The sequence below is a fragment of the Acipenser ruthenus genome, chromosome 1, assembly GCF_902713425.1.
Source record: "Acipenser ruthenus chromosome 1, fAciRut3.2 maternal haplotype, whole genome shotgun sequence".
Classification (NCBI taxonomy): Eukaryota; Metazoa; Chordata; class Actinopteri; order Acipenseriformes; family Acipenseridae; genus Acipenser; species Acipenser ruthenus.
The window spans coordinates 35,372,848-35,385,144 of NC_081189.1; the positions used below are offsets into that span (position 1 = coordinate 35,372,848).

General features: G+C 37.0%; 1 protein-coding gene across 4 annotated transcripts in view; it reads left to right on the plus strand.

Moving 5' to 3' along the window:
• Positions 1 to 12,297, plus strand: part of LOC117421242 (mitogen-activated protein kinase 4) — a 42,642-nt gene that overhangs the window by 11,907 nt on the left and 18,438 nt on the right. For 2 of the 4 annotated variants that reach the window (XM_059024315.1, XM_034035371.3), the window contains exon 2: positions 774 to 1,882. In XM_059024315.1, coding sequence (XP_058880298.1) covers positions 1,331 to 1,882 — 552 coding nt within the window. In that variant the 5' untranslated portion in view covers positions 774 to 1,330. Of the gene's footprint in view, positions 1 to 81; positions 168 to 193; positions 406 to 773; positions 1,883 to 12,297 lie in introns of those variants that run through there. The other 2 variants (XM_059024308.1, XM_059024311.1) reach the window with 2 other exon arrangements.

The following is a 12,297-nucleotide window of genomic DNA, read 5'->3' on the forward strand; positions in this document are numbered from 1 at the left end:
GTTAATTGTTTTATTGATTGATCATTACCTGCACCTGGCTACTATTGAAAATTGGAGCCAGGTGCAGGGTTTAAAAAGAGAGCAGTCAGTCTGCTCTAGGCAGCTGCTGAAGAGGGTAGAAGCCCGACTGTGCTGGTGTGTGGGTACAGCTGTAATTAAAAGAAAAGGTAGAGTGAAGCCTTTGTTTTGTGTGTGCTGTTCTGTTTATTTTTTGTACAGGTAAACAGCTTAGCTGTCCTGTTTAATTTAGGTTCCTGTTTTGTTTTAGTTATTGCTCAAAGGAGAGCTAGGTGTTTGTTTTGTTTATTTTTGTTTTTGTGTTTTCATTAAAAAATTGCGCAACCGCGCTTCAAAAAAATCCATTTGTGTGTTGGGTCAGTGTTTTTAAAGGGGCAACGATCTGTGGTGAGTGCGATTCTTTCACTATATATATATATATATATATATATATATATATATATATATATATATATATATATATATATATATATATTAGACACACACACGCACACACAGCCTTTGAACATATCTGGGGAAAAGCTTTTGAAACTAATTTTGAAATGATCCATTCAACAAGGTATGTCTCCTTTGGTGCTTGTGTCCATGTATGACATGAACCTGACCACACTTCTAATGTCAGCTCTGGAGAACCTGGTGTTCCTATTGAAGCAACAGCTCTGCTTCCCTTGTCTCGTGGCTATGTACAAAGATTACACATTAACTATTCTCATGAAGTTGGTTAATTTTTTGTTTGTTATTGCCTTCTTTTCCAGGAGGTGAGCAGAGGTGGAAGAGGGCCAATGTGTTGGAACAACGCTGGCAGAACAAACACCAATAAAAATCTTAATGAGCTGTAAAGATCAGAGTTGTTGGCAGGGCACAACAGGAGAAGTGTGTCTGGAAGCAGCACTGTGAAACTGTATCAGAACCTCAGATCTCTTTTAGGAATCGGGCAGACAAGAGCCCTGCAATCCCTTGGGATCCAGAGCTCTATGCCTTTGAAACACCGAATGAGCTCCTGGAAATTTGAGAGGAATATAACTTTAGGGAGCCATGGCCAGAACTGCAGACACTGGAATATGATGTCATTGAATGACAATGAGCATTCAACAGTGTTCATCTAATATTTCAGGCATTATTTATTCACATTTTTAAAGAATCTTTTAATATAAGGTGACATTTCTGTTAACATTTTTTCATTTTCAAAACATAACCTTTTAGCAATCTTCTATGTATTTATTAATTAATGTATTCATGTATCTATTTATTTATAATTATTAATTTAATAAATAAAATAAAATAAGGGCAAAAACAATATGCTCTTGATCTAATGAAAATGGCAGCAAAGCGTGACTACATGACAAGCATCCATGGCTTTGATCTGGGCGATCGTTTTGTTGAGTTGAAGCCCCTGGGATATGGCGCCAACGGGCTGGTCCTGTCCGCCGTGGACAACCAGAGCCACCGCAAGGTGGCAGTAAAGAAGATTGTCATCACAGACACCCTGAGTGTCAAGCACACCCTGCGAGAGATTAAGATCATCCGGCGGCTGGAGCACGACAACGTGGTGAAGGTGTTTCAGGTGCTGGGCCCCCAGGGGCATGCCCTCTCCCAGGATTTCTGTGAGCTGACCACCGTGTACATCGTCCAGGAGCACATGGAGACAGACCTGGCCCACCTGCTGGAGCAAGGGCCCCTGTCTGAAGAGCATGCCAAGCTCTTCATGTACCAGCTACTCCGGGGGCTCAAGTTCATCCACTCCGCCAACGTGCTACACAGGGACCTCAAGCCGGCCAACATCTTCATCAACACAGAGGACCTGGTGCTTAAGATTGGAGACTTTGGCCTGGCCAGGATTGTGGACCCCCACTACTCACATAAAGTAAGTAGCTGACACTTCTGAATTTGTCTTCATCATTAAAAAACACCATGAAAGGATTTATGACACATCAGTATGCATTTCATAAACGATTTAAACCATGTTATGATCTCCACGGTAGAAGCTGCCATTTTTATCAGTTTCTTCAGGGCAATTTTATGGGAGAGATTAGGTTTAATGAGCAAAAACGTAGCGTTATAATTTGTCCAATGTTGATTTGGCTCTTTAAGTTGTGTTTCTGTTGTTTCCATGTTTACACCCTGGCCAAGTTTTTACTGTTTTGCATTTTTACTGTTTTCCATTTCTGCCATAGATTTTCATTAATGATCTTGAGTAACACACCTCCACGCTTAGAGTTTTAATTTCGGTTCTTTATAGCCCCACATACAGTAGCTCTGTATCATTTCAAATGTGTCTCTGAAACATGTCTTTGAACTGACCAGTATGGGTGTTTGGCTTCCATGATACTGTAGCAACATAAATAAATGTATGCATTGTTGTACAAGTAGAAACATTAAATAATGCTTGATGTGGCCCTTGAAGTCCGACAGCATTTCGAAGGACTAGACCTTGTAAAGCTGCAGTGCCTCACAATCATTTTCTGTTTTACACTAAAATACAATTCCTTGGTGACTGGTGACTGTTTTCTTACGTTTCTCCATGGTTTAATCTTCTGCACACTATACTTTAGGTTAGGTTGCTGTCGAGTTTGTTTCTGTTTCCTAAAGGTAGTTTTACCTGTAGGGGTCAGTATCTTCTCCCACCTTGAAATATTGTTATAGTTTGAATCACCTTTTCTGTAATAGTGTTTCTGTTATACTATTTTCTTAGACAAAAATGTGATATTAACATATTTAATCTGTTTACACCATCTGAGTGTGAGATCTACACTCTCTGCAAAATTACAAGTATAGTTGCTACCAGGGGTGAAATTCTGCCGCTACTCAGCACGGGGATTGTACTGGGTACTGGGACTTACTTTATCTGCTTTTTATCCAATTTGCTTGCATTCCATCCACTCTAAAGCCCCGGTCACACCTGGAACGATAACGATAATGATAACCGTAAATCGTTTATGGAGCGGTCGCACCAGAATGAAAAAGGGCTCCGATGTTTTGTACAGCAAATGCCAATCAACTTTTTAGTACACGTCCACTTTTATTTCCAGCAAGATGAGGGACAGTGATGAGGAACATTAAGAAATACTCCTGTTGTATTAGATCAACAAAAGGCGTAGGAGACAGAGAAGACGAGTGTGGGTGGTACACAGAATACTGAAGAGCAGGGAGGAGTTAGGGGAATTCCACACGCTCGTTGGTATAGTCAGGTGCTGAAAATTATGCTGTGGGTATTGCCTCAAGGAAGTATGCATGGTCGACTTGGTTACAACCACTTCCCATTAAAGTAAAACATAAAATAAGAACATGGTGTGTATCGTTGGTTACACATTACTTAATATGATGATAGATGATACTCCATAAATTATGTATATATTTATACTAATTATTATTATTATTATTAGTAGTAGTAGTATTTAAAGCAAAAATAATGCAACTACAATATGCAGACTGACATGCCTTAATGGAGCATATAGGATCATACTTTGTGCTTGTACTATGATCATATATGTTTATCAAATAATTTATAACACATAATTAAAAAAAACAGTTTTGTGGCATGATGTTCTGCGGTGGAACAGTGGAGGGCAGTCTTCTCTGTAGTAAATCATTGCAATGCCTGTATTTACTGTTTATTGTGTTTAAAATAATATATAAAATAACACCAGGTAGGTGATGATGTCACATTTAATGCAGCCTGATTGGCCAGGAACATTTATTGTTGTCGTTGTAGCAGGAAAAAATCGCTCTGAAAGCGATCAAAACGATAGCTATCGTTATCGTTTTACAATGATCGTTATCGTCGTGGTGTGACCACCTCCGTTCATTTGAACTGGAACGATTTTTTTAAATCGTTATCGTTATTGTTCCAGGTGTGACCGGGGCTTTACTCAGTCCACTAGCGTTTCGTTAGCGGTCACGTCACAGAAAAACTAAACAATCATTAAAATAATCTCAAAATAAACCAATGGCAATGAATGACTACCTTAGTTCTTGGCAGCAAAAACATGAGAAGTTATTTGACAGCTTTGGTGCCAATCATTATTTAACCAATCAGTCTCATCTGCTTATTGATATGACGTTGTCAAAATAATGTACTGGTACCCTCCCCTAATATAGACTGCTAATTCTCTGTTGAAGGAATGGAAAGTAAAGAAAGGTTATTCATAGAACGAATGACATCTGAAGTAAGTTTACTATTTTGAAATCTATAACTTAGTCTCCTGATTAATATTTTAGTTTTTTTTTCTTTTAAACCTTCAAAACAATGAATATGACGGAATTTGTAAAATTGTGAAATAAAATCCATTTCAAAGTAAAGTATGTGTATCAATGAATTCTGGGAACTGCGCTACAGAGAAAAATAATATATAATTATTCTCTTAATGTACATGATGAATAAAAAAACGAAGTTACTGAGTTTTTGAATGTTACTCCCATAAAGATAAAAATTAAAGTCATGCTTGTGTCCACGCTAGCTACGTAAAGTCTTGTCGTGTTAAATTAAACTCTTCATAAATCCAGTTGGTTAATGATTCAGAAGTTGATTGACCATTCCGCGAGAGAAAGAAATGCCAGTTACAGTAATTAAATATATGATAAAAGTCTAGCTGGAACTTTTTCTTTACGAGTGTAAAATATTTGTTTTAATTACGAGCAGCTGTTAAACAACAACAGTAATTACTATTGTTGAACTTAATGATTTAAATATATATATATATATTAGTATATTGTTTACGGCCAGTCTGTATTTCACTTCTCCAACCATATGTACAGTATGTGTAACACTGACATAATTCCATCATATTTCCTCTTGTTCAGCTTTGAGAAGCATTTTCTTCAAAAGCTATTTTTTTCTGGAATAATTCATAGTAATTAATCTATACAGAAAAACAACAGAGAAGCACCCAGGATATATCATTGTGGGATAAGTATTAAGTAAAAGAAAAAAAAAAATAACAGAGATCTATGTTGTAATTTTACTAGTGCCTAAAATTTGAGGGGTCTTTCAGCCCCTACTGTGCTTTGTTTGACTTAGACCTTTTTGTATCATCACCCCTTTTTTAGGATATCTTGAAAGAAAACTCTCTACAGCAGTTACTGCATAGTGGCACATCTTGATATCGTTTAAGGTTTAACATAAGTGTTATATTACAGTACGACTGAGTGCTACCTGCAAAGGGTACCAAGCTTTCAGTATTTTCAGCTGTTTTGTTAATGTTGAACTGGTTACATTTTAGCAGTTATTTTTTAAGGCTTATTTTATATTTTTAAATGTATTGTATGTCGATAGCTATACATTTTAGAAGTATTCACTCATTGGCACTCAAATTGTCTAATTTTTTGTAATGTTTACACCTGGCTGCGCACAGGAGTATCTGCACTTTTTTTGTTGAGAATTTCACCCCTGCTTGCTACTACTACATTCTATCAGGAACGTAATGCTTGTGGTCTTCACAAAGCTTTAACTCATGGGTGATTTAAATAAGGTTTTTTATGACATATAAAAAAAAGTTTGATATTCAAGACCTTTTTAACACCAGCCTAGAACAGCTTTTTAAATATGAAACTTTATTTAATTGATAAAAACTCAAAACAATAAAAACAATAGGGCCCATAATAATACATGCCATTATTGTTGTGTTGTGAGAGAATGTGCTGCACCATAACAGTGCATGAGAACTGTTCTTGTTAAGAGCCCTGTATTTCTAGATACATTTCCTAGATGAATAATTGAAACAAGTTATTTCTGGGGTTAGTTGATTCATTATTTAGAATCAATCTAAAATGAAGCCATTAGATAGCAGCTTTTCCAGGTTGTTCTTGTAAAGGGAATTAAGACAGCAATGGTTGATTATACAACAGTATGTATCTTAACAAGATATGATTCCAATAAACTTGTTTGAAAGAGGATCATAGTCCCGTGGGGACTGTAGCACTGTGTTATTGATTGTTTCGGCTCTCATACATGGTTAAGTTGTATTGTACAGCTAGAATTCAGAGGCAGTTTAGTTGTCTCTCTGGATAATACTGTACATCCCACTTTTCTTTTAATTTAAAGAAATCTCAGTCAGTGCCAATCAGCAATCAATAATGAATCCTATGAGATGCAGCCTGAGACGATCCCAGTGCTGCCTGTTGATTGCGTAAACCCATCTGTTATTAGAAAGAACAATAATAATTCTAATAATATTAATAATAATAATAATGGGACATAGCATGTTATTGTAGAAATCCAATTTAGACGTTATAATGACCCTCTGAGTTGTATTTCTGATAACTAGTCCTTAATTAACTCCTGTTTTGTAACATTAACATGTACTTTAAAAAAAATTGTTAATGAAAAACTAAGGACACGGTTTTTCAGTCGGCACCAGTGCCAGTAGTCGGCATAACTATCAGGTTGTGGCCTCATTTACATTATCTTTGAGCGATTTTGTCGATGGCAAAGAGGAGGGTGTCTGCGTTTCAAACTAACAAGGTAAGAGTCGCACAATGTTTTGGTTGCACAATGATATATATGTGCATGCTGTGTCACAGTCTCACGACAATGAAGAGAGAATCTGGAGTTTGTGAACTGCACTGAAAACCCACCTCTTCTATGAAGTATGGGCTTTATATTACAGTTGTGGTTTGTTAGAATCCTATAATTTTCAGAGCAGCACTAAAATGTATGAAGCCGTTTCTGTAGGCCTGTGCCATATTACCCATACAGTGTCACCAGCACTTCATCAAAGCTGGAGGCTATTAGAGAGACTTAATTTATACATAGACTTTAATCATACTGTGAAAACAAGCCAACCAGCTTAAACCAGTTTGGAATTAACAAGAACACTAAAACACAAAAATGCAAAACACAGAAAGAATAAATAAACATAAGAAGTGCGCTGGCTTTTCTGTTCCGTAACACATCATGAATCATTACTGCTGTGCTACCAGTTTGGACAATGTGGGCAATAATCCTTACAATATCAGTGCACTAGAGCAGACGTTTTGAAAAGAGATTTAAAACAGACTTTAAAGTGAACATATTTGAACATATTACTATTATTATATTACATATTACTAGTTCACCCTGTGTGGACCTGTGTGTTTTATGTTGGCTTCTCATGATATGGGATGGATGTTTGTACACAGGCTATGTCTAAGGTCTTTTAACTTCCACTAAGTGTCTTTGCAACACAAGAATATCCTTATTTGACACACCTTGGTAACAGAACCACCTAGTTTTTAGATGCTGTACATGACCCATCTCCTTCCTCTGGCAGCAACAGCCAGAGCAGTAAAAAAAGGCTGCTGTCTGCTTCACGTATGAGCCTGTGCACATTGTAAATGCTCATCCAGCTGAACCCATTGTCTTTGTTTCAGCCTAAAGGTAATGCATAATGATTGACTTCCCAGCATGCACATACTCTATTGCGCCTCCAGCCGGCTTATCATTGTTGAAGCTGGTGATGGATATTCCATTGTGAAATGTAGACATTTTATCCTCTTCCGTATGAGATCATGTCACACATCCCTTTGATTGTTTCCTACTTTTAGACATTTTCTCCCTGGCCAGACACCGTATCTTCAATGCAGAGAAGTGAAGGGCGAAGACTGAACAATAGTTCTCCAATAGCTGGCCTTGGCTTAAGAGAGTCTGTGGGTGAAAAAAAATTCTTAATTGGAAACCACCACAGTCACAGTCACAGTCAATATCACAGTAGAATTGTAGTATATGTTTCTTTAGTTTAGCACGATTGCTTTCTCGGAGACTAGAGGTTTACTTGATGTGGCTTCTTTATTATGCACAGCAAATTGGCCAGTGTTAAATAGTAGTCGAAAACAGTGTCAATGTCAATGTTTTAATTGTCTTCAGCTGTTTGAATTAAACTGAAATTGTGAAGTGTGTAACTGCAGATATAAATGAAGTTTTAGAACATATATATGTATATATATATCAAAGCAGTTTTAAAGCAGTTTACAAAACTGTACATATACAAACTAGACTTTTTTTTTTTTTAAAGGCCTGATGTAACTTAAAAAAGAGGATGGTGAGTAAGTAGATTCAAGAAACTGCACAGAGTCCTTTTCTTCAGTCAGTTGTTAGGTTTATTGAAATATGCAGGGAGTCTGGTCCCAGGTACAGGACACAGAATACTCGTTCTTACAATTGTTGCATGACATTAAATACCCTTCTGCATAGGTGTCTCTCTCCTCCTCTTTCTCTGACACTTAACCAATATAAAAGGTACAACTCATTATCCTGTTAACATATATTTCATTTAGTGTGAGAGTGTGTGTGTAGTCTAGTGTGACGACCTCTGAACTCAGTGCATTCCTGGTGCCACAAGAAGGTCCATACATCTGGTTTTTGTCATCTTCCTTGTAACTATCTCTCCGTTTTGCCTTAGACCCTTTGAGTCCAGTGGCATTATCTCTTACTCTCCCTGTGAACCTTTGGGTCCAACGGCAGTCCCTGGGAGCCTTTTAGCTCCTTTATGCTTTGTATTCCCAAAAGTCTTAGAGCCTGGCCCCTTCTGGTCCATAGCACTGTTATCTTGTTAGCTTGCAGTCAATGTTGGACAAGAAGTTTGTAGACACAAAGTCTCTTATCAATTGTTAGCAGTACATGCAATTTGAACCAAACAGTCTGCTATCTGCAATATTAGTTTCTTTTCAGAAAAGAACACCAGTATAGCTCTGCCAGTCCACATGCGTAGCAAACTGCTAATCAATTCTCGATCCATGTTTTCCAACAAGGCCCTTGTTTAAATTTTTTTTTTATAAAGTGGCCCCAGTTTAAAGTCATAATATATTCCCAGTTGCGATTTCCTTGCAGATTACAATGACATGTTTAGTATAATTCTATATAAGGCCGTGTTCACAATAGGATTTGCCTTAGAGAGTGTTTGAAACCGCATTCTAAATATTAGCAGTATATACATATTTCTTCTCAGCATGGATATTCATTGGGGCTGGCTTTCCTAATTTATGAATGCAAAAGTGACAGGAAGAAACAAAAAATCTGCATGCCAGCATTTTGCAAGACTCCTGAAACTGTAGAACTGAGAAAGCAAAAGCATAAATAACGGCAACAATTTCATCAGGCCCATTGAGCTAAACTGTGTATATATTAGAGTGGAAGGGATGATATAACAGATGATTTACTAGGATTTCGTTGAAGCTAATGTGCTGTTACTTTGACAGTATGATTTGGCTGAGAGCTTTTTTTTTTTGTGAAAGGCATTTAGGCCTAAAAGCTGCTAAATCAAGTGGTGGAAAACAGGAATGTGCTTTTAGGGGAATATCAATTTTCACTCTAACTTTAATAGGTGACCAGTACTGTACTTTTGTTATACCTTTAGAAACGTTAATTGAATTGCAATTAAATGTGGTATAGTGAAGTCACATGTTCTTGATCAGAATCTAGATCCTGATGACTTACATGTGTGTGAATGCAGGTCTCTGATTTGTTATATTATACCTGCTTTAGTAGAATCTTCTTCCCTGATATAATGAAACGTTTGTAACAAGTTATTATACTAAGTACTTCTGATTGATTAAAACAGTGGTTTTCAGCCTTTTTTGAAACTGTACCCCTTCTGGAGGTTTCAGCTCAAGTACCTCTTTACAATTTTAGCTCTACTGAATGGTACCACAGCTGCAATAAAAAGCAGAATAATCTGATTAACACATTATTTTCCCCGTCGTTTATTAAATATATAATTTATGTCACAACAGTTTGGGCCTTGCAAACTGCTGGTTTAGGATAGAATACCAAACAGTAATTCTTAAAACTTTTAATTACAAGTCTTTGGATGCACAGAATCAGAAGACAGTATCTGGGAATCTCTTTGGAAACACACATATTCGCTTTCTATTGGGCAAAATTATTATAAACCAAAATAGTCTGCACTGTAAATGTTTATCACCTTACAATTTACTTCCCATTGCAGCATGATTACGTGTGCAATTTATTGTTTACAATATCAAAAACATTAATTTAACAAGATAAAACTATAATAACTAACAATGATAAGCATAAAAATGATCTAAAGGGACGGAATAACTTTGTCACTTTGCTCTTTCTGACTGTTTTGTGTTTTCTTCTTTCGTTTTTCTTTTGCAAGTAAGAAATTTGTCCATTTTTTACTCTGGAAACGATACACGGGATAATCTGGATGCACTCTATCAAACACCAAAAACATTGTTACTAAAATGCATCCACGCCTAATATCAAAGTGGAAACCCGCTCAGTGGAAATCACGCATGTGTACAGGTGAATGATCATTTTGAAACTAGTCAGACTAACCTTTGAGCTGAAATATGTATGGTCAGTGGTTTAGAGATAATATATAATACAGTTAAAGAATCATTATGATCCTTAGAAATGCCCCCAGGGGTACGAGTACCCCCGGTTGAAAACCACTGGGTTAAGCTTTTGAAGATTAGATCTTGGAAACCAGGTATGTACTGTGTGTTAGATACATCATGATTTATTGGAGTATTTGTGAAAATACCTTTGTATGTACAAAATACAGCATTCCTGTTTTTTTAATCATATTAGGCATATTACAAGAATAACAGATTACATTTTCGAATGTTGAGAGGCAACTCCAGCAGAACTGATGTGTGAAATGATGTGGTGATGAGAAGAAACCGAGATTGTGAAAATGGTGAGAAGCTGGAGAATAAGAAATCAGGCAGGAGGGTGACGCATGAGTCAAGGTTTGCACTACAGCAGCAAGTAATGAAACATTTAAGAATTGTAATTGGTGTTTTTTTCTATCCGTCAAAATGGAATACTAACAATATGGAGTAAACATTTGAGAATGTGTGTGCAGTAGAAGGAAGGTGTATATGAACTGTCAGGAATCTCCTGTTGAGAGCAGACACAAGTATCTGTGTTGGTTGCTAACTGCACACTGGGCGATTCCGTCCTATAAGACAGAAAATCTTTTGATCGTCTGGTTTTCTCATATGTTTGGTTTATTAACTGTTATTTGAACCACAGTTCATTTATTGAAACTCATTTAAATAGTATAGTCATTATTCTTGCATTTATTTAGTTTATGTTGTATTTAGTTTGGTTTTGGGTTTCCTGGCTGTTTAGAAAATTATCGCCATGGAGACAGTAGTATAGGTCACTCAGTTCCAAAGCTCCGTCTACAAAGGAAATGGGAGCAGCAGCAGTTGCAGTCCCTGATCTTGCTCAGAATTTAAAAACCTTCTTGGCTCCTTCCCACGTCCGTGAAGTGGTAGGGGATTAGATATGTTGAAGCACAGAGCTTTCTTTCCAAAGTGTTTTCTCAGATGATCTAATCAGCCGATTTTGTTTAGCCAAGAGCTGTAAGGTCGCCTTTATCAACCTTTTAAAATCGCAGCAAGACTAAGACTGTCATCAGGGACTGTGAAGCTTTGTGTGAAAATGCAGAATTCAGTTTGATTTGTGAAAATGATTTTTAGAAAGTTTGATCTCACATTCAGAGAAAATCAGATTTCCCGTAATACATTTTTAATTACATTTTGTCGTCCAAGACATGAAAATGAGTTTCTCTTTCGGTTAAGTGTGAGTTCTGTAGTGTAAGTGCCATCCCATTATTAAGAGTATGAACTTGATTTGAGCAGTCTCTAGATCAGGGGTGGGCAACTTTGAGGAAGCAGCAGATCACAAAAAATCTTTGGCGGGCCATACATTTATTTTAATAGGCTATTTAATGCAGAACACTTGCTACAATACAGCATGTTAACATATAATTAACCATGTATTAACAGTGTAAAATTATGTGTGCAGAAGAGTAGGGGATTAATACATGATAATAACAAAAAAAAAATTAAATCTTTCTCAATGTTTTTTTCTCATTTGTTATCTTGCCAGTCAGTGAAACTTGTGGGTTCAAGTTATATGCCTTTGGCACTGCCACGACTTGCAGACATAAAAGGCATTGGGGCTTACCTCCATTTTCAGTAAAGATTCACACTCCCATCGTGCATGGCAGGTCTGTGTATTGGTCCTCCTTTTTTATTTATAATAAAAAAGCAGAAGAATCACGACTGGTTTGTCAATGCTGCGTGTCCCACCTCGCTCGTGTCGCAGCGGCAATACACAGACCTGCCATTTCAAAAGATTGAATTTTCTACCTGATCAGCCTAAGATCCAGACAGCATTTCAGTTGCTTGTAGCATACTCTGAAAAGGACCAGAGAGTATGAGCAGAGCAATCCAATTGTATATGGAGCAGGGGAGTGGAGCACGGAGTGGACATTTCCGGCCCGCTCTTTCACAGCACTGAGAAGAACTGAGCACGGTTTTATT